Source organism: Rhinopithecus roxellana, chromosome 5, assembly GCF_007565055.1.
Source record: "Rhinopithecus roxellana isolate Shanxi Qingling chromosome 5, ASM756505v1, whole genome shotgun sequence".
In the NCBI taxonomy this organism is placed as follows: Eukaryota; Metazoa; Chordata; class Mammalia; order Primates; family Cercopithecidae; genus Rhinopithecus; species Rhinopithecus roxellana.
In genome coordinates this window covers 19,183,269-19,206,007 of record NC_044553.1, presented here as the reverse complement: position 1 = coordinate 19,206,007, position 22,739 = coordinate 19,183,269, and the positions used below count along the sequence as shown (strand labels likewise).

At 49.6% G+C, this 22,739-nt stretch overlaps 1 protein-coding gene across 2 annotated transcripts in view; it reads right to left on the bottom strand.

Moving 5' to 3' along the window:
* ADAMTS17 (ADAM metallopeptidase with thrombospondin type 1 motif 17) overlaps positions 1–22,739 on the bottom strand; it is a 365,163-nt gene that overhangs the window by 2,495 nt on the left and 339,929 nt on the right. For both annotated transcript variants that reach the window (XM_030931256.1, XM_030931257.1), the window contains 2 exons: positions 19,407–19,559; positions 728–905 (listed from right to left, as the gene is read on the bottom strand). In XM_030931256.1, coding sequence (XP_030787116.1) covers positions 728–905; positions 19,407–19,559 — 331 coding nt within the window. The remainder of the gene's footprint in view (positions 1–727; positions 906–19,406; positions 19,560–22,739) is intronic.

Here is a 22,739-nt window from a genome sequence, read left to right as displayed (position 1 = left end):
TTCTCCTGCCTCAGCCACCTGAGTAGTGGGGACTACAGGCACGTGCCACCACGCCTGGCTACTTTTTGTATTTTTAGTAGAGACAGGGTTACACCGTGTTGGTCAGGCTGGTCTTGAGCTTCTGACCTCAGGGATCCACCTATCTCGGCCTCCCAAAGTGCTGGGATTTACAGGCATGTGCCATCACACCCGGCCAGATCTTTAAGTGCTCCTCTTCTCCTCATATCACCACTGACCTGGGGCAAGAACTGGTAAGAGGCCAGGTTCTGAGCACCCAGGGCCAAACCACGCACAGTCTGCAGCCCTCCACCATGCCTGTCTGCCGCTCGAGCCTCAGCCTGGAGTGTGCCCCATATGTACATCCTCATGGCATCATGAAGGATGCCCCTGGAGCTTTCATTTCTAGAAAGAAGCACCTCCCTTCACATTCCTCATGCACAGGAAACCTACAATGTCTGTGGAACATTCTTCTGTGTTGGGCAAAAGGGTGAGGGGGATGCTCAGGGGCCTGTGTTTGAGACGGCAGTAAGGAAACACCACTTTCACAACAGGGAATGGAATTCCATCTCTGAAGCCTCTTCCACAGAACTGACAAATGTCAGCCTTATGTGACAAGTGAGGCCCAAGAAGGGGGCTTTCTAGCTGAAAGAACCTCACCATCAGGGAGGACTCACTGGGCAGGAGACACAGCAGCCCCCGGGGAACCGGGGCCAGTGAAGACACTCACCAAGGCGAGGGGAGGTGATGGTGTTGGCGTTGATCCTGTCGTTGCAGACCTCCTGGTAGCACTGTCTGTAGGGGGCAGGCTTCGAGAGGGCGGGGCACTCGCTGCCGTGGCGCCCTGTGACCTTGTGCATGCACTGCACCACCCGGGACTGCAGGCCCTTCCCGCAGGTCGATGAGCACTGCGGAGACAGGACAGCCTGAGTGGGGGCTGAGACGATGGCCTTACAATGCGGCTCCCCCTAGGCTGGGGCATATGTCATGCCCAGGCACTTGCAATCATTCAGGGCAAAAACAGCAGCTGCCTGATGGAAGACTTTCAAGATGTTATGGAATGCCTGTTTGTGTCTCTGCAAAATGCAGATGTTGGAGCCATGGAGGGTGGGGGCTTTGGGAGGTGAGTAGGGTTAGCTGTCATGAGGGTGGAGTCTCCATGCTGGGAATAGTGTGAGAAGGGAAAGAGACCCAAGCTCGCTCACTCTCCACCATGAGAGGATACAGTGGTCTGTAAATCAGGAGGAGGGTCTTCACCAGACACTGGATTTGTTAGCACCTTGATTTTGACCCTCCACCTCCAGAACTGTAAGGAATAAATGTTTAAGCCACCCAGGCTTTGGTACTTGGTAACAGCAGCCAGTGAGACTTAGATGTGAGACAACTGCTGATAATAGTAACTCCTGTTAGCTGCATTCCACCGCTTGCCTCTGCTCCAGGCTCTGAAGTTTCTGAGATGGTGAGCAGCATGGCTTGGTGGACCCCAGGAAGGACTGGGCCTGTTGACCACAGAGGTCTCCCCAGCACTATCTGCTGAATGAGGCTCTGGGGCCTCTGCCCAGTCATGGGCATGGAGAAGAGCCCGGTAATGACTGGGGCTGAATTTCCCACAAGCCTGGAGGATTAGGGCTTAGAATTAAGTAAAAGAAAACAAAGTACAACCTGTCTTGCATACCAGAGTCACACACTAACATGTGGCTGACAGTTAATTTAGACACACATCCCTGGCTGCTGGTATCTCCAGCCCTAGCATGAGGAGGTGGCGTGTTTGCTAAAACCAGGTCAACGAAGTTGAGCAGAGGCCCCCAAATTCCCAAGGAGTGGACCTGGTAAGACTTTGCTCTGTGGTGGTTCTCTGTCCCTCCTCTTCACTTTTTTTTTTTTTTTTGAGATGGAGTCTTGCCCTGTCACCCAGGCTGGAGTGCAGTGGTGCAATCTCTGCTCACTGCAACCTCCACCTCCCTGGTTAAAGCGATTCCCCTGCCTCAGCCTTCTGAGTAGCTGGGATTATAGGCACCTGCCACCACACCCAGCTAACTTTTTTGTATTTTCAGTAGAGACAAGGTTTCACCATGTTGGCCAGACTGGTCTCAAACTCCTGACCTCAGGCAATCTGCCTGCCTCGGCCTCCCAAAGTGCTGGGATTATAGGAGTGAGCCACCACGCCTGGCCTTTCTTCACACTCTTTAAAGCATTTCCCAGGCAGGAACTGGCCAGGTATCTGAGTCCTCTACTCAGATCCTGCTCTTGAGCTTTTTGGCCCTCGCTTTCTCCCAGGAGCCCTTGGAACGGTCTCTTCTCCCTTACATTGGCCTCTTCCCAGGAAGACAGCCAGGTCCATGAGTATACTTTCTGTCTGGTGTCTACCAGAGCCCACACAACCCCTGATTTACAGGGTTCTGAGAGCACTCAGCAAAACCAGGTCGGCAGCCCAGCTGGAGTTAGTAATGGCACCTTGGGGTGGAGAGAGGGGAGCAGGGCCTGGAGGGTTTGGGCGCAGCCTTGTTCTCTGAATGCCACACGTGGTGAGGGAGGCAGGTGCTCTGCAGATCCCTGTGCTTCCCATGTCCTCACTCTTGGTCCTGACCCCGGCCTTGTTGGAGAAAGGACCTTCCTGGGGGCCATGCGGAGTCTCTAGACACAGGCCGAGTGGGAGGCGGTGGTGTTCCATCGGTGCCTGGGAGGGCTGTCTGCTCCCAGGAGGGGTTTCTGCAAGCCAGACAGATTCCTCAGCTTCCTTGCCTGACAAGCAGGTTCATGTTTTGTGTGTGTTTTTTCACTTTAGAATGATGAACATTCAGAGGGAATGTTGCTCTAAAGGGGCACCGGTTTTTTCAGCTCACAAAGGAGGTGTGAAAATCACAAGCAGCTCCCTTGTGGGCCCCCGGCACGTTCAAACTGGAACCCGGGCTCTGACCCAACAGGCCAGGCCAGCCCTAGGGCCTCCACTTCATGCCTTGTTCCTTTCTTAGATAAACCCTTCGGAGGCTGCTTATGACCTTACAAACACATTACACATGCAGATTTCAGGGTCCCATCCCAGACCCAGCAGTCAGCATCAGGCACATGGAAGTTTGAGGAGTGCTGAGCTTGAGGGATGAAGTCGCACAAGGAGGTTCCAGCCTTGAACACAAGACAGGCACTACAGCAACGTGACTCTTGCCCTGTTGGCGTTGGGGGCACCTTGGAGGAAGCTGGCTGCACACTGGGATTTACTGCATGGAGCTACCTGGTGAGCTTTGAAAAATCCCACACCAATACAATCAGATGGTGGAGGAGGTCCCAGGACTGAGGGCTCAGTGTTTTTAAAGTTCTCCAAGTGGTTACAATGGGCATTCAGAACCAAGAGCTTCTGACTTAACCTGAACCTCCCCGCAGGGCCCTGTGGAGAATGCAAAGAGCTCTCTTTTCTTCCTGTTAAGGAGTAGTTGTGTCTTTGCACACACAAATACGTATAACTAAGCAAGAACAACATCCAGGCGCAGCCCTGACTGCAGTTTATGGCCAGATGACAGGTATGCCTGAAGGTAAGGGAGCAAAGGCTTTCAGTCAAAATTCTTTTTAGAGGTCAGGCACGGTGGCTCATGCCTGTAATCTCAGCACATTGGGAAGCTACGGCTGGCAGATCATGAGGTCAGGAGTTCGAGACCAGCCTGGTCAACATAGTGAAACCCTGTCTCTACTAAAAATACAAAAATTAGCCAGGCATGGTGGTGTGCACCTGTAATCCCATCTACTCAGGAGGCAGAGGTAGGAAAATCGCTTGAACTCGGGAGGTAAAGGTTGTGGTGAGCTGAGATTGTGCCACTGCACTCTTGTCTAGGCAACAGAGTGAGACTCTGTCTCAAAAAAAAAAAAAAAAAAAAAAAAAAAAATCACTTATGAAAGCAATCTGGTAAGTAGTTGTACCCAGAAATTGAGAGTCCACACAAACGTGGTAGATGAAGGAAAAGGCCAGTGTTCCCAATGCAGAACAAAGCCACAGAGCCAAAAGCTAAATGCAGAGAAAAGTCATGCCAATCCCCTGCAAAACCATGCAACCTGTCCACTGATAGCAGGACACAGACTGAAAAAGGGCAGCATTTGAGTGAAGTCAGATATGACCACGTGTCCTCTGGCAAACCAACAGGTGACTCAAAGTGGAGCTGGTGACAATGAGACCAAGATCGTAATCACTAGGTTGCACCATACAAAACTGCTTATATTCACCTGTTTTGACCTCAAAGCATCCATTTCATAAGGCTCCATTTTATAACACACTAAAGAAAATAGTAGAGTCCTGGAGCAAGACGGCTGAATAGGAACAGCTCCAGCCTCCAGCTCCCAGCACAAGCAACACAGAAGATGGGTAATTTCTGCATTTTCAACTGAGGTACCGGGTTTATCTCACTGGGGAGTGCCGGACAATTGGTGCTGGTCAGCTGGTGCAGCCCGAACAGCGAGACCTGAAGCAGGGCGAGGCATCACCTCACCTGGGAAGCGCAAGGGGGAAGGGAATCCCTTTTCCTAGCCAAGGGAAACTGAGACACACAACACCTGGAAAATTAGACAACTCCCACCCTAATATTGCGCTTTACCAAGGGTATAGCAAACGACACACCAGGAAATTATATCCCACACCTGGCCGGGAGGGTCCCACGCCCACGGAGCCTGCCTCATTGCTAGCACAGCAGTCTGAGATCTAACTGCAAGGCAGCAGCGAGGCTGGGGGAGGGTCGCCCGCCATTGCTGAGGCTTAAGTAGGTAAGCAAAGCCACTGGGAAGCTCGAACTGGGTGGAGCCCACCACAGCTCAAGAGGATGTGGAGAAATAGGAACACTTTTACACGGTTGGTGGGATTGTAAACTAGTTCAACCATTGTGGAAAACAGTATGGCGATTCCTCAAGAATCTAGAACTAGAAATACCATTTGACCCAGCCATCCCGTTACTGGGTATATACTCAAAGGATTATAAATCATGCTGCTATAAAGACACATGCACACGTATGTTTATTGCGGCACTATTCACAATAGCAAAGACTTGGAATCAACCTAAATGTCCATCAGTGACAGACTGGATTAAGAAAATGTAGCACATATATACCATGAAATACAATGCAGCCATAAAAAAGGATGAGTTTGTGTCCTTTGTAGGGACATGGATGCAGCTGGAAACCATCATTCTCGGCAAACTACCACAAGAACAGAAAACCAAACACCGCATATTCTCACTCATAGGTGGGAATTGAACAATGAGATCACTTGGACACAGGAAGGGGAACATCACACACTGGGACCTATTATGGGGAGGGGGATGGGGAAAGGATGGCATTGGGAGTTATACCTGGTGTAAATGACGACTTGATGGGTGCTGACGAGTTGATGGGTGCAGCACACCAACATGGCACATGTTGTGACATGGCACATATGTGACAAACTTGCACGTTGTGCACATGTACCCTAGAACTTAAAGTATAATAAAAAGAAAACATGGCACATATACACCATGGAATACTATGCAGCCATAAAAAAGGATGAGTTCATGTCCTTTGCACGGACATGGATGAAGCTGGAAACCATCATTCACAGAAACTATTACAAGAAAACCAAACACCGCATATTTTCACTCATAGGTAGGAACTGAACAATGAGAGAACACTTGGACATAGGGTGGGGAGCATCGCATACCGGGGGGCCTGCCAGGGGCTGGGGGGTTGGGGGAGGGATAGCATTGGCAGAAATGCCTAATGTGGATGACAAGTTGATGGGTGCAGCAAACCAACATGGCACATGTATACCTATGTAACGAATCTGTACGTTGTGCACATGTACCCTAGAACTTAAAGTATAAGAAAAAATAAAAGATAAAAAAAAGAAAAAGAAAATAGTAACATTTCTAAATTTGAATGTTCATAATGCATAACTTTAAATATGAATGTGTAACTACATCAATACATTACTTAATGGTAGGCATTTAATGAGTCCACTTATACCACTAGAGACTTTTATATCTAAATGGGTTATGTAATTTAAAAGAAACCCTGCTTCCTGGGAAAATGGGCTTACCATATAATCAGGGTTCATTTCTGTGAACTGGCACGTATGAGGCCCACTTAAGAACAGCGGGCCGGGCACGGTGGCTCACACTTGTAATCCCAGCATTTTGGGAGGCTGCGGTGGGCAGATCACCTGAGGCCAGGAGTTTGAGACCAGCCTGGCCCACATGGAGAAACCCTGTCTCTACTAAAAATATAAAAATTAGCTGGGCATAGTGGTGAGCGCCTGTAATCCCAGCTATTTGGGAGGCTGAGACAGGAGAATCACTTCAACTCAGGAGGCAGAGGTTGCAGTGAGCCGAGATCACGGCACTGCACTCCAGCTTGGGTGACAGAGCAAGACTCTGTTTCAAAAAAAGAAAAAAAAAAAAGGATATACCTGCTGACTGCTGACCTGCAGGCAACACCAACATCCCTTTTCTCTTCAGATCTTTTCTTGGGCCATTGGCCACAGTGCCGCCTCTACTGCAAAACATGTACCCAGGAGGGCAAGCCAGGCATCTTCCTATTTCTTCCTGGAGAGAGGAGCACGAGGTGGGGGGCTGTTGGATTTCTGGGGAGGAAACTGCACAGATGGATGGAGGAGCCCACCTCACTCCCCTGCATCTCTTGAGGAGCTGCCCTACCAGCTGGGGAGTCAGCCCCACAGCATCACTGCTGTTAAGGGGCTCAGGTCTGCAGGAGTGCCAGGAAGGGCTTCCATTTCCTTTGTGAGGATTGCTAATATGTATGTGAAAATCACACAAGGGCAAGGGCTTCACCCCGTGGGTCTATTAAAACCAAACGCAGCATTGGCAAAGTTTCTGCCTGGAAATGATCAATGACCATCATGAAACTCAGGCATTTAGGGTGACCTTGCAGACAGATGTCCCCTCTGAAAGGTCTTAGTCTTGTGCAGCCTGCTCTGGGGCTGAGGGGAAAAGGCTGGCATATGGCACGTCTCCAGCATATGCAGGTGGTGTGCTTGTTCTTCCCAAGGGATCCCTCATAGGCCTCCACGGCAGCGTGGAACATTCCACAACAATCCTCATGGCTGATGCCGGCCACTGAGGTTGGCAGGGGTCCATGTCTTGCTCAAAGTTGCAGAGGTAGGAGTGGCAAGTGGTCCAGCAACTCCCATCTCATGGACTGAATTCCATCCTCCTATGTGAATAAGAGGTTGTACTGAATGGAGCTTTAATTGGAAGCGGGAATCAAAGAACCAGGTCACTGCCCATCTCCACCATTTACTCATTATCTTTCCTAGCATGGGTCACTGGCTTTTAATTTTCCAGTCTATAAATAGAACTGCTCCATGAGATCATGGAAGGGTGTCTCCAAAGTCCTTCAATAGGGACAGGTGTCTGTTCTCACTGTTCACTAGTGTCGCCATGAGGCAGGGCCAGGTCAGGGCCAGGCGTGAGGTGGTTTTGAGGGCAGGTGGTCCCAAGGGCTCTGTCCCTTGTAGGCATTTTACTCTTATCAGAATTAGGGTTTGCTTAATTCTAGCTGGAGTCCTAGTGGGCGCTGTTCACACAGCTGTGGGCTATGGGTGGCTCTGGCTCACCTGGAAGAATTTTTGAGAATTTTGGGGTGTTTGCTTAACTGCCTGGAGCTGTGTCTGGGCCAGCCCCCTGGAGGATGCTTCCATGTGTTAGGTGAGAAGACAAGTTACAAAGTGGCATGTACAGAAGCCACTCCGTTTTTAATATAGATGTGTGTGTACCTATGTAACAGTTTGGAAGACAAACCATTATAAAAATTTACCATGTCAGCATATGGTTTCTGGGACTAATTTTCCTTTTAGTGTGTTCTATAGTAAGAGCTACTTTTATAATTAAAAATAAAACTGGAGAATTCTGCCAATGACTCTTTGGTGTAACCAGCTGGTGGCCCACCATCCTGACCAGCTGCATTTTCATTTGAGCTGAGGTGGTGCCAGGCCTGCCCTGGCCTAAAATCCACAGGTAATATACTCTCCTTAACCAGAGTTTTGATGGAGAGGCTGTGCAGTGTGGGGCATCAGGGGGAAGGGGGGTCTGTTGGCATGCTACATCCCCACTTAACTAGCTGTGTGACCTCAGGCAAATGACTTAACCTCTCTGAGCCTCAGTTTATTTGCAGCATGAGGATAATAAACTTTCATTTGTAGAATTGTCTCCTGGAGTAGACGCAGTGTGGAATAGGAGCCTAGCGGGGGGTCTCAGAGTGGAGCTCAACAAATCCTGCTGTTATTATTCTCAACAGCAAATGCACGGCCAAGAGCACAGACAGCTGGCCAGGGAGCTCCTGGAGCCCAGCAAGGCGCACTGCGTCACCTGGCCCACTCCCTTAGCACTCCCTGGGCTGCCCTTAGGTCACCAGGCCCTCCACAGGCAGGTGCAGACAGCCCTGTCTGCCTGGCTCCCTGAGTTGATCTGGCAGCCAGACCTCAGGGAGCACAATTAGAGGCTGTTTTGGTCCTGAAGACAAACATGATTCCAGACAGGTCTGAAGGGGTTGCTGTTGAAGGACATCCTTGTAACCTGAGCTGGGCAACCTGAGCTGGGCGGTGGTGGGAAGGATAACAGGCTCACGGGGTGAATTCCTTCTCTGTTGGCCTCCCCTGAGGCTTCAGCTTTAATTGAACAGTGAGGAGACTGCAGTGTCTCCTGATAGCATCAAACTTGCCCCAAGCATTGCTGTGAAGCCATTTTTTAGGCTTTAATAATCCAAGCAAACAGATCTATAAAAAACATATCTGGTCTTGTTTGAAGCTCTCACTGACAGTCCTTTTGTCAAGGGGCTCATCACATCCACATTTCATGTGGCTTCTTAAGACTCAGGTAACTGAGACAGAAATGGAGGCAGCAATATATTTAACCGAAAAGCTCCTTGCCAGGAAACCTGGAGTGGAGCCCCCTCCCCAGCAGGTGCCCACAGCTGTGCATCAGAGCTGGCCACCCGGTGGAGAGGCAGCCTCCACATCCGCCCATCACCCTTCCCAGGCAGGGAGGGGGTGTCACTGGAAAAACAGTAACAAAATTGTTGATGCGCAAAGGGCGAAATGTTCATGGCAACAAAGGTAAAGGTTCAATTTGGATTTACTCACGTGCTTTTTTGTGCAAATTATTTCATGAAGTTACTGTGAAAAAGAGATTTCCTTTAGGTAGAGTTTCCAGCAAAAAGAGAAAAGATGTTAGATTCCCCAGACCGATGTGATAGTGAGACACTGTGCAAGCGTTACTAGCTTCTTTAATAATAATAGAAATGGCAGTCGCCATCGCAGCTGGGCCCACCTCCTGCCTGTCTGCTGTGTACAGGGCACCGGGCTTATGTACGAGCTTGTTAATCCTCACACTGACAGCTGCTGTGGCCAGAGCTCAGAACACAGTAGGTGCTCAATAAGTGGTGTCTGCTGGGGATGTGGCACCACCTTTCAGAGAGGCAGAATGTGAGGTTTCAGAGTGTCCATGTGAGTCTTCCCAAGCCACATGGCTAGCCTGCCCCTGCCTCCCACCTGCCCGCACCACCCCCAACAGGGAGGAACCAGGTCTCCATCACCCCTACCCTGATGACATCCTTCCCCACAGCGGGATTCCCTTCTCCTAGCTTCTCCCAGCTGTAAAATCATAACTGTAAATAACACCAGATCCCAAAAGGATGTTTTGAGAATTAGCTAGAGGAGGCTGTAAAGCTCTCAGGAAGAGGAAAACACTCCAGGAATGTCAACTGCACGCCTGGGCTGTGGTTCCTGCAGAGTGGCCCAGGCAGGGCTGCCCCCCACTGGCTCCCCCCACTGGCTTTGGGGTGAGCACAAGCCCAGGATGGGGTGAAATCATGCAAGGCTGAACTCTCAAAGCACAAGGAATGCACCCCGTCCCCACTGAGTGAGTCTCTGAGGGGCCAGCCTGCCTCAGGCTGGTTTTGGATAGCAAAGAAAGAGACAGACAGAATCCTGACAGTAACTGCATTTTCTACTGAAAAGGTGCCTGGCTGGTGAAATGTCAAAAGCTCTTCAAAAGCATTTTGAACAGATTTCCCCCCGAGACTTGGCATAAGCAAGGAAAACCTCAGAAGCGGTTGAAACCTGAAATAGCAGTGTTAAACAACAGTGAAAATCCCCACTCCCTGTGCCATCGCTGAGAAACAGGAAATGCTTTCATAGACACACACCCCCTCCCACTCCCCCTGCGATGCCTGCTTTCTTCCTGGCAGTCTCAGCTTCAGGTGTCCCTCATTCCTCCGAATTCGCAGCCTGCTGACCTGCACATTGTGGCTGGGACCTTCTAGCCAGGGAACCAGGAGGCTGAGGTGACCCCCGATGGCCTGCAGGGGCCGGGTCGCCTCCAGAGCTCTTGGGGACTGAAGTACAGAGGAGACCACGGGGCAGCTCTCATCCTCTTTCCTGGGGCTGGAGCTGTTCCCTGTGGGTAAATTTGCATCACCCACTGCAAAAGCTGCAGCGAGACAGCTGCCCCAGGCCATGCTGCCACCACGTGTGGGTACTCAACCACAGCACGCACCATTTATGGGGCCTGAACCACACTCGATGGATGGTTCTTCGAATACATAAACATTTTACAGGCCCATATAAGAAATGAGATTCTGATGAGAGACGAGGCTGATGACTGCCCCAGATGGTGATTATGAAAATGATGATGATCAAAAGCCCCTACTGGGCATTTCCCCTGTGCCAGCACTGGGGTGAATGCTATGCTTGGATGCCATTCACTCCTCAATCAGCCGTATGAGGGCTACCCCCAGACTCAGCTGATGGCGGATGATGCCCACACAAGGTGAGACGGGGACAGCAGCGGGGCTGGGTTGTGAACCTGTGTTGTCTTAACCACCTGCCCTGCTCTGAGGTCAATGACAAAAAAGCACTACTTAGGGATGATGGCTTCTGACTTACTAGCCACATGCAGGCAGTGATTAGAATCTAGACTGTGGTGGAGACGGGGCGTGGGATGACCAGGCTCCCCCACTCTCTGATCTCTCACTCCCTGCAAAGGCGGCTGCTTTGACAAGGGACACTGAGCAAATGGAGGGACGGCGCGGGGCCCAGGAGATGGAGGCACTGGCCTTTGGACCATTCAGCATGGCCCTGTGGCCCACCTCACTTCCCTGCAGCCACCCCTCCTGGCAATTTCCTGGGACCTCACTGCTCTTCAGCAAGCTCACTGCTCTCATCTGAGCATGGCCTGGGTCTCGAACTTCTCTCTGTAAAGCACTGGATGGCTCAATGGCGGGCTCTGTGGACTCACACACAGTGTTCCACACTAAGGAAGTATCTGTCCCCACTCCTTTTTGCCCCTGCCCAGAAAAGCACTGAGTTTTGGTCACTGCCTTTCACTGGCTGCTCACATTCCTAGGAGTGATGGCAAATAGAGGATCTACCTCTCTTGATCTGGATCCAGAGTGCTGGCTGCCACCATGGCACAGTTTCACACGTCCCAGAAAAGGGTCCCAGGGTCCCCAGTGCCTTGTGCACTTGAGTTTTGATGCTCACATATTCTTCAATAAGGACTCAACTTTTAATTTCACAATTAAGGGGAGGCTAAACATGCAGGATCTCCTAGAGGGATAACAGATTTACATTAAAGTATAAATGATTGACTCAAAGCTTTTGGGGGAGCAGATTGTGATAGGCGTGGAGGGCTGAGAGCAGATACTTGATTTAATAACGAGCACATGAGCATCTTAGACTCAGCTCCTTCTGGTTTCAAATTCGGAATCTAAGCCTCCGACATGATCTTGCACTTTAAGCCAAGGTGGATTACCAGCCCTGCCATTTTCTAGTTGTGTGACTTTGTGAAGAAAGCCATATCACCACTCTGAGCCTCAGCTTGCTCATCTGTAAAACGCGGACTGATGGGTGAGGGTCCAATGACATACCCTGAGTGAAGGTGCTTTGTAAATTCTAAAGCAACAGCAAATGTCACGGGCTAATGTCACTGATCTCAATAAAAGTAGTCTTACCCTCTACCTGCACCCACCCCCAGTTGTGGCTCCCCAGGCAGGGGCTGTCTAGATCCCACAGTGCTGACTTCATACCTGCTCAGTGGGACTTAGCATGGGCCACTATAGCCAGCTCCTTGTCTGTCTCCCTTTAGGCAAGAGTCATTGTCCACTCTTGTACCACCAGCACAGGGTCTGGCACAGAATAGCAACTCCAGAAATGCCGGCTGAACTGAAGTGACTTGGCCACATGCCCACAGCAAGTGGGGGCCACAGCTGGGCAGGCAGGCCTTGCGGGCTGGGGTGGGGTGGGTGGGTCAGGCCACACCAAACAAGTGCGGGCCTCAGAGATGGTGTGTCCACATTGTAAAACTGTCTGTAACTACCCTCTTGCGTGATACAAGGTTCGTTCATTACTAAGGTCATGGAACTCGAGCCTGTATCTCCTTGCCTAGAACATAGAAAGGTATCTAACAGCTGGGTTTCTGGGGAACACAACGACACAGCAAAATATACATGAACTTGACCTCAGACTGGTTCTCCCTGACTTCCTCCTAGGGTTCAGAGCACACAGATCCTTGAACATGTACTGCATCATTTGATTCGAAAGGCCTCTGAGAGGCACCGTTATCTCCACATTACAGACAGAAAGAAGGCTGGTTTAGGCTGTGAGGGTGCTCAGAGGCCTTGCAAGTCAGATCAGTCCCCTCCACTGCACCAGGGGGTCAACAACCACTTTCTTCTTTTCAGTATAAGGGAACACCGTTCTCTTCCCTAGGTCTATTAAGTCACAGTTTTCTTTAAAAACATCATCCATTATAATCCCTCCAGAATGTGTTTTTCATTGGAAACATCCCATCATTGCAGTGGTGATTAATGCTCAGAAGTCATGCTATCTAGAAAGAAATGAGATTTCCCCCTCCCACATTTTAAGGGCCCACCACCCCCAGAGTGGAACACACAGACCCGGCATTCAGTGGGTGAAAACAATGATCGGCATTGTTTTCTGGAAAGAGCTACTATCCCGGGGGGGAAGGCAGCTGCAGGTCATTTTTCAAACAGACCAGAGCGATAGGAGTGCTCTAGGCAGGGATGGGAACATGACTTGTGTCCCTCACACATGACCCTGGTTAGGGTTTTGCTGCTGGCCGAGGTCAGGATGAGGGGCAGGGGCAGGAAGAGAGGGGCCCCATCTTCCCTAGGGGCCTGCCTGCCTCCCCAAGGCTCTGAGTGGCAGGAGTGCTCAGCCATGCCTGGGCGCCCTCTCCCAGCTAGCACCTGCAGCATGCTCTTGGACTGGCCCACTCCTCACCTCCCTGGAAACAGTCTCATCTTTTGCAACAGCACCTTGGGGTGAAGTGAGAGGAGACTGCTTGGATGGCAATATCAAAGCTTCCATCTGCTGAAAGATTCACCTTTTGAGCTCCCTCTATTGTGACACAGTGAGGGGAACACCTGCTTAGCCCAGCACACTGCTGCTGCTGCTGCAGTTTGCCTCCCAAGAGCTAGAACTGGACAAGAAATAGTAACTGGAACAACTGGTTACATTAACAACCTTCCACAGATACAGTGATACATGGAGAGTGTTCAGCCTTCTCTCTGCTTTCCTTTTGGGCAATTTGCCTGCTGCCTTCAAATGCCAGCACATGACGAGGTTTGGTGGCTCGTTACAGGAAGGAAGCCCTGGGTGACTGGTTTAAAAATGCAGTGGAACCCATGGGTGCAACCATGGCGCCATCTGCAAGCTGGACAGCAAAGATGACACATAAACCATACGGCAAACCCAAACAGTTCAAATCAGACAAAAACGCTGGGGAAGCCTCATCCCATGGAATCTAATTAGAAAGTTCTGGTCTCCAGGGACTGAGGACATGGACTCCCCACCACCACCCTGGGGAAATGTATACTTCCCACTTCTCCAGAGAAGGCAGAGAGGGAAAAATGGGCAAGTTTCTCTACCTGGGGGGAGGGTACTGAGGGGCAGGTAGTGTGGGGGGTGCCCAGCCCCCAACTCTCCCAGGTGATGGCAGCAGGAGGGAGGGTGGTGAGGTCGACAGTTGGGGTTGGGGTCTCTTGGTTCATGTCTATGCAGCCCCCACCAGCATGCTCCTGGTACACCACACACACACACACACACGGTGCCAACTCCAGTTTAATGTCCCTGCGGGCCCTCTCTGCTTGCTAAAACCAACCTTCCCCCAGCTCAGCCTCAGGTTCAGGCTCTGGCTCTGGCTGGGGACCCTTGCTAAGCCCTCTTCATTAACAGCTTGGTGCACACAATCAGATGCCATCTGATGCCAGCTCCAGACAGTGGCTGATACAGTTTCGGTGTCTGTCCCCTCCAAATCTCATGCTGAAATGTGTCCCCCAGTGTTGGGGTGGGGCCTGGTGGGAGGTGTTCGGGTCACAGGCGTGGGTCCCTCAGGAATGGCTTGATGTCCTTCCCATGGTCATAAGCGAGTTCTCGCTCTGTTAGTTCACCAAGAGCTGGTTGTTAAAAAAAAGTCTGGGGCCTCCACCCTCTCTCTCTCTTGCTCCCTCTTTCACCATGTGACATGCTAGTTCCACCTTCTGCTGCAAGTAAAAGCCTTCTGAGGCCTCCCCAGAAGCAGATGCCAGCACTGTGCTTCCTATATAGTCTGCGGAACCATAAGTCAAATAAAGCTCTTTATCAATGATCTAGTCTTAGGCATTCCTTTACTGCAATGCAAAGTAGATTAATACAGCAACCAAGATGTCACTGAGGCCCTCACATCCCACAAATCCCTCTTGTTCTTACTGCAGTGACAACTTGTCAAATGGGCTATGGCAAAAGTGGGCACAGTGACTCCAACCCCTCACTCTTCTGAAAGCCTGGAAGTGTTATTTACAGCATGGCTGGTGAAGAGAGGATGGCCAGGCAAAAGGCTCCATCTTACCTGACAGGCATTCCCGGAAGGCTGAAGGTCCTGTCTGGGGAAACTTGCAGTGTCCTTGGCCAGGGAAGGACCCCAAACAGCAGATGAGGGAAGGTGCATGGGCCGAGTGAGCCACGCGATGCACGAGCACCACGTCCCGGGCAGGACTGCTGAGTGTTATTCCTATCCATCCTTTGGTTGTTTTGTGGCTCCTCGTACTAGGAAGGTCAAGGTACTTAAGAAAGCAAAAGTGTCCAGCTAGTCCTCAGAACCAGAATGGTCATGCTGAGGACAGCCAAGCCCTGCAGCCTAAGAACCATCTACAGGATGCCCCTCAGCTTAAAGGCACCATCATGGTACCTACCCAATCCCTTCTTGCTTGGTTTCCACCAAACAGCCTGAACACTGAACTGGGTCCAGGAGCTTGGACTCTGCCAGGGTGTGGGCAAGGCAGGTAACTGCTCTGAGCCTCCATTCCCTCTTCTGTGCAGCAGGGGTGACAACCTTGGCTAGAGGGGACCAGTGACATGAGGCACAGGGGTACCCCACAAAAAGGAAAGTAGTGCTAGGTGCCCCAACCCCAGATGGGCAGGTGTGGCCCAGGTCTAGAACTGACCACTTCTTGCCTCCGCTCCTGCCCCGGACCCCTGTGGGCACAGGCGCCAACAATAGTACAGGCTGCATTTAGGGCGTGGTTGCTAGGACCCTTCCAATTCCCTGATGACAATGACAGGTTTATTCCAGTTCACATCTGAACACTTAGTATCCAATGTTATTCTGCCTGTTACTGTGTTAGGCAGGTCTGCTTCTACATCTTCTGGACTCTCTGTAACCATGTAGGCATAAGGTAATCAATTCTTTAGATGATCCTGCACATTTGCCAATGTGCTACTTATGGATCAGAACCTAGTCTTTTGATAGCTCACCTATATGTCTCTGGGCTAGAATCAGTGACCTTTTCAAGCTAGGTCTGGATGTGCTTGGATAGAGAATTTCTCAGTGTTGTCTATAAAAGGCTGGAAGCCCTACTGATGAGACAAGGTTAAGTCAGATCGGAATGGGTTATAACCCTGGGGATTGTGCCCCAAAACCATGTGACCTTTGGGTGGTGGATTTTGGGCAATGAAATGAAATGGGTTTAGTTGTCAAAGTGCTTAGACACATATAGTAACATTCTGAAACCTCTAAGCATCTCTGAGAAACAGGCAGGGCCAGTGTTTATGATTCCCATTTCAGAGATGAAGAGACCAAGGGATCAGAGAGGTTAAGGCATGTAAGTGGAGAGTCAGAGCTGTCATTCAGTCCCTTAATGTCTCTATTGCATGAGTTCAAGTCCTCATGGCTCGAAGGCCTGCCTCCCTCCCTCCCTCCCTCCCTTCCTTCCTTCCCTCTCTCTTTCTTTCTTGATGGGGTTTCACTCTCTTGACTGAGCTGGAGTGCAGTGGTGCAATAATGGCTCACTGTAGCCTTGACTTCCCTGGCTCAAGTGATCCTCCTGCCTCAGCCTCCTAAGTAGCTAAGACTACGGACATGTGCCACCAAGCCTGGCTATTTTTTTTTATTTTGTTTATTTGTTTGTTTGTTTATTTTGTAGAGACACAGTCTCCCTATGTTGCCCAGGCTGATCTTGAACTTCTGGGTTCAAGGAATCCTCCTGCCTTGGCCTCCCGAAGTGCTGGGACTACAGGTGTGAGCCACGATGCCCAGCCAAAGCACATGTATCTTTTGTGAGAGCTTTGAAGTTAAGTTTCTCTGCCAGCATAAGATGCATCCTGGCAGCTCCATATTAAGCTTTATTAACATCCAAGTAACTGTGTGGCATCCCTGTTTGGTTTTGGGGAAACTGGACTGACGGCCTCAGTTCTGTTGCCTTGGTCAGATGTTTTGATCAGGGAGTAAATAGGAAGGAGGTGTTTTAGGTCCTTCTCAAATTCACTGTTATCCAGAATAACAGTGCACCTTAGCAGTACCAGGCAAACAGGGAATTGGGAAATTTGTTTTGTTTTTTTTTTTTTTTTACTCAAAAGGTTTGGAGAAATTTGTGTTCTGACTTGGGCTGATGGGAAGGTGGTAGCATTTCTGCAGGGATCAGATTCTGATAAGTTTTGCCTTCCAATGGAAAAACCATTTTTCCTTTCGTAAAGCAGAGGCTGAAGCAAAATTACCTGCCTAAGCCATGTTGCCACATTTTCATAGCAAAGCCAAAACCTAAATGTTCAGGTGAAATTTCAGAAATAACACCACACATCTACAACCATCTGATCTTTGGTAAACCTGACAAAAACAAGCAATGGGGAAAGAATTCCCTATTTAATAAATGGTGTTGGGAAAACTGGCTAGCCATATGCAGAAAACTGAAACTGGACCTCTTCCTTACATCTTATACAAAAAATAACTCAAGATGGATTAAAGATTTAAACCTAAGACCTAAAATCATAAAAACCCTGGAAGAAAACTTAGGCAATACCACTCAGGACATAGGCATGGGCAAAGACTTCATGATTAAAACACCAAAAGCAATGACAACAGAAACCAAAATTGACAAATGGGATCTAATTAAACTAAAGAGCTTCTGCACAGCAAAACAAAACTAGCATCAGAGTGAACAGGTAACCTACAGAATGAGAAAAAAATTTGCAATCTATCCATATGACAAAGGGCTAATATCCAGAATCTACAAAGAACCTTAAACAAATTTACAAGAAAAAAACAAACAACCCCATCAAAAAGTAGGCAAAGGATATGAACAGACACTTCTCAAAAGAAGACATTTATGCAGCCAGTAAACATGAAAAAAAAGCTCATCATCACTGGTCATTAGAGAAATGCAAATCAAAACCACAAGGAGATACCATCTCATACCAGTTAGAAAGGTGATCATTATAAAATCAGAAAACAACATGCTGGAGAGGATGTGGAGAAACAGGAATGCTTTTACACTGTTGGTGGGAGTGTAAATTAGTTCAACCATTGTGGAAGACAGTGTGGTGATTCCTCAAGGATCTAGAACCAGAAATACCATTTGACCCAGCAATCCCTTTACTGGGTATATACCCAAAGGATTATAAATCATTCTACTATAAAGACACAAGCACATGTATGTTTACTGTGGGACTGTTCACAATAGCAAAGACCTTGGAACCAACCCAAATGCCCATCAATGATAGACTGGGTAAAGAAAATGTGGCTGGCACACATGTACCATGGAATACTATGTAGCCACAAAAAAGAATTAGTTCATGTCCTTTGCAGTGACATGGATGAAGCTGGAAACCATCATCCTCAGCAAGCTAACACAGGAACAGAAAATCAAACACTGCATGTTCTCACTCATAAGTGGGAGTTGAACAATGGGAAAACATGGACACAGGGAGGGGAACATCACACACCAGGGCCTGTTAGGGGGCGGGGGACTAGGGAAAGGAGAACATTAGGACAAATAACTAAGGTATGCGGGACTTAAAACCTACATGATGGGTTGATGGGTGCAGCAAACCACCATGACACATGTATACTTATGTAACAAACCTGCACATTCTGCTATGTACCTCAGAACTTGAAGTATAATAAAAAAAAAAACTGTCTAAAGTGAAGATAATGAACATTCAGCTCAAGTAAACATTTTTTTCACACAAGGAACATATTGGCAGTCAATCATGTGATTAGAATATGCATTAAAATGTTGGGAAAAAAATGCTAGCCACTAATTCTAACATGTTTAAGATACTGTGTAGATTGAACAAAACCAATGGCTCTAGGTCAGCAGTTTGCAATCTTTGAGTGAAGAGATATCAGGAGAGGCAAGCAGGAGTTTTTCAGTTGCTAAGACCATACAGAAAGACAAACACAGTCTATGCTTACAGGAGGCGTGGTACAGATTTTGTGAAAAGACTCTCTAGAAAACCCACTAGAAGGTTCTTACAGGTGGCAGTGGTGCTCACCTTGATCCCCAGAAAACAGGAATCATTCAAATGTATCAGATGAATGAAAAAAGAGGGGTTAAACAACAAATCATTTTTTTACTTGGAGAAACATTCAATGGCCCTTTATTCACCCTTGGTCTTGAGAGTGCTGACCCTGCAGCTCTGTGATACCTCAAGTGATATCCCTGCTCCCACCTCAAGGCCCCCCGCCCTGTCTGTCCCTGCATCTCCAGGCCCTTGCCCAGGGGTCCTGGGAGTGAATGGAAGTGATGTTTGCCCCCAGTGTCCCCATGGCAGGAGGCTGGGGCCTGCCAGCCCACTGCACAGCATGGCAAGCCTGGAATCCAGGGCACGGGCGCTCTGCCTTGGGCTGCGTTTGGGTTCCTTCTGCATGCATGTGAAGCAGTGGGGTTCTGCCAGTGAGCCCCAAGGGGCAGTGCTGGTGCGGCCTGTGGGAGAAGCAGGGGAGGAAGCACATGGGGTCTTGGGTAGTGGCAGTGGGTGGAAGGAAAGTGAATGTGCCTAGTTATACTGGGACTGCGTGTGGAACTGGAACCCATCACAAGAGCTGAGCTCCCGACCCTCAAGGCCCCGCACTGCGGCACAGAGAGAAATGCCAGCAGGCTGCTCTTACCGTAGACCAGTCCCCAGTTTTCCACTCATAGCAGCCTGAGTAGTCCTCGCAGGCCTCCTCGGCTCTCGGCCTGGTGGATGCATCACATTTCCCTTGTGAGTTGGTGCACGCCACAGTCCGTTTCCGCACTCCTTTTCCACAGTTGGCAGAACACTGCAAGACACCATTCGAATATTTAATCCAGTTCCAATTTGATTCAAGTCCATCAGCAGCTATTACCTCCGTCCGAGGTGCCAGGTGTGGGATGATGCAAAGACGAAAACCCACACTTCTGTCCTCAAAAAGCTCATGGTCTACAGGGTCCTATGCACATGGTCCCAGCTGGGGCCCCAGCCAAGTGGCCAGTGTTGGGAAAGGGACCCAGGAATCAGGAGTGGGAAGAACCTGGGGTACTCGTGAGGTCACATGAGGGGAGTGGAATTCAGTGGCCACTTGTCAGGTCCAAAGGCTTAAGGCAATACATGAGCTCAAAGGGCAGGTATGTGATGGAGCCATGAGTGCTGCAGGGAACAGGGGCCAGCTGGAGCAAGGTGAGGCCCTGAAGCTGAGTCCCAGGCCACAGATCTTCCCAGATGGCCTCCAGGTGCACGTGCTTTGCTTGGGCCAGTCTGGGACAAAGACCTCGATCCAGCCAGGAGGAGAAGGAGGCAGAAAGAAGGAAAAGCCATAGGTGACTTTCTCGTGAGGCAGGTGGAAAGCCTTCGCAGAGAGCTCCAGTGAATGTTTTAACGCAGACACCAAGAATGGTGACAGAGGCATGTCCCCTGTGGTAGTTTACCTACTTGCGGGAGACCTGGCATAGGGCAGTGGGGAGGGGACCTAGGCAGGGCCTGTGGGTGATGAATGATGTGCACCCCCTCCAGAGTTCAGGATTCCCAGCAGCAAGAAGGTATGAAGAGACAGAGGGCATGACAGGGTATCAGCACAGCAGATGGGTGCTCTGGGGTGCATCTGGAGCCTGTTCCTGACACGCCTACCACAGATACTGGGGAGGGACGGTGCCTGGGCTGGCAAGAGCACTTACTATCTCCAAAAGCAAAGCAGAAGGAAGCCCAGGCAGAGCTGACCCATAGCCTTGGGAGGACAAAACTCATAAACAAGTTGGCCCTGGGAGCCCTGTCCCTGACACAGGCGTAAACACATAACTTGGAAAGATGGTGTGCAGAAGGCTGGATTCTGCTAAGGCGGTTTCATACTTGCTCACTTTACCAAAAATATGGCAGGCTACAGCAGTGACTTTCTTGAGTTATAGCAAACTCAACTTTAAAAAGTTCTAGGCCAAATGCAGTAGTTCACACTCATAATCCCAGCACTTTGGGAGGCTGAGGTGGGAGGATCACTTGAGGCCAGGAGTTCAAGACCAGCCTGGGCAACACAGAGACCCCAACTCTAAAGAAAAAAAAAAAATCCCACTGTGTCCACTGGAAAAAAGATACATAAAGGACAAATGTTATTCCTGATATTTGTTATTAACATTTATCTCTAAATATGATCTAGCTTTCTCTTTTTTTTTTTTTTTTTAAGACGGAGTCTCGCTCTGTTGCCCAAGCTGGAGTGCAGTGGTGCAATCTTGGCTCACTGCAAGCTCTGCCTCCTGGGTTCAAGCAATTCTCCTGCCTCAGCCTCCTGAGTAGCTGGGACTACAGGTGCCTGCCACCACGCCTGGCTAATTTTTGTATTTGTAGTAGAGATGGGATTTCACCATGTTGGCCAGGATGCTCTCGATCTCCTGACCTCATGATCCACCCGCCTTGGCCTCCCAAAGTGCTGGGATTACAGGTGTGAGCCACCGCGCCCAGCCTCTCTTTCTTATGAATTCAATTCAGCTCTTTGTCTGAAGATCCTATGAGGTTTTCTTTCAAGGCTAATTTAGGCTGGTTTGAAATACACATGCTTCAGAACTGGCTGCAATGTCCCCTTCAGGGAGTGGAGAGAGTAGCTGTGTGTGGAGTGTGGAGCTGGTTTAAAGGGTCCTCGGATGCCAGGGGTCAGTCCACGGTGGGCTTTGCATGCAGGAGCAGGGGCAGGAGCCCCGGGGCACTGCACTGGAGGGCTACACCTTGCTTCTCTGCGTGGCAAGGTTTCCTGACCATTTCAGCAACTCTGTCCTCACTGTCTGACTTGTGGGCTACCCCTGGCACCAGCACCCACACCCACACAACTTGCTCCTCTGCAACCAGGAGCCCATGCACCATTTCTGTCTAAGTTCACTGTTGCCTGCTCTTTACTTTGCATTCCTTGCCTCTTCCCCTTGAATTTCAAGCTCTGAACGTCCAGCCTATTTCTTAATCAAATCCTGACCCTTAACCAAACTCTGACCAGCAACCTATTCTCTTTCTGAAGCCTTTGTCTGAGCAGTGCTGCAGGCTGCTGAGGTCAGCTCCAGCTCCAAAGGGGCCTAGGAGGGTGCCCTTCAGTCTCTCTCTTTGCTTTCGATCACGGGCGGGGCCTGTAAGCTGAGGACAGGAGAAACTCACTACCTTTTCCTTCCCTCTGGATATTTGATCCTTCTTCTAATAAAGTCAGGAAGAAGCTGGGGAGTAGGTAGTGAGAGCAATCAACACAGCTGGTTGGATAAAACTGACCATGTCGATAAAAACTCTCCCTCAAGGAACTGAAACCCATTTGCTTCCAGGGGAAGACAGACTCACTTTGGGACTTCAGTACTTGGGAAGCGGCAGAAGTACCAGCTTCGCGAGCTTCCCGAGGGGAATGATTTGATTCCAAGTTAAATGTTCAGAAGAAAGCGTTTTGCTCAAGCCTGGGCTAAGCCAGAGTTAGGCTGACTGGTGTGGTGCTCGTTCGGGATTAGGATTAGGTGTGCACCTAGATACAGACACAGAGAAATGTATTTAAATCTTGCTTCTACTGTCTCACATTTTCCAAATGCGGAGATCTTCAGTGCTGTAGTGATAATTGATGATGTCAGGCTTGGTGGGGAGGCATTTTTTTCCCCCTCCATAAAAAGAGTCTGAGTGGAATTTTTTTTTTTTTTTTTTGAGACAGAGTTTCGTTCTTGTTGCCCAGGCTGGAGTGCAATGGTGCAATCTTGGCTCACTGCAACCTCTGCCTCCCGGGTTCAAGTGATTCTCCTGCCTCAACCTCCCAAGTAGGTGGGATTACAGGAGTGCGCCACCATGCTTAATTTTTTGTATTTAGTAGAGACAGGGTTTCACCACTGAGTGGAAAATTTATAGTTTTGATCTGATCAAAGCACAAATCTTACTTGGATCAAGAGCTAGGCAATTAAAACCCAAAGGCTTACCTAGGGTACTGGAAAGGGGAGGGGGCTGAATACCTGCCTCAACCCTGCTAGCAAGGGGCCAAAAAAAA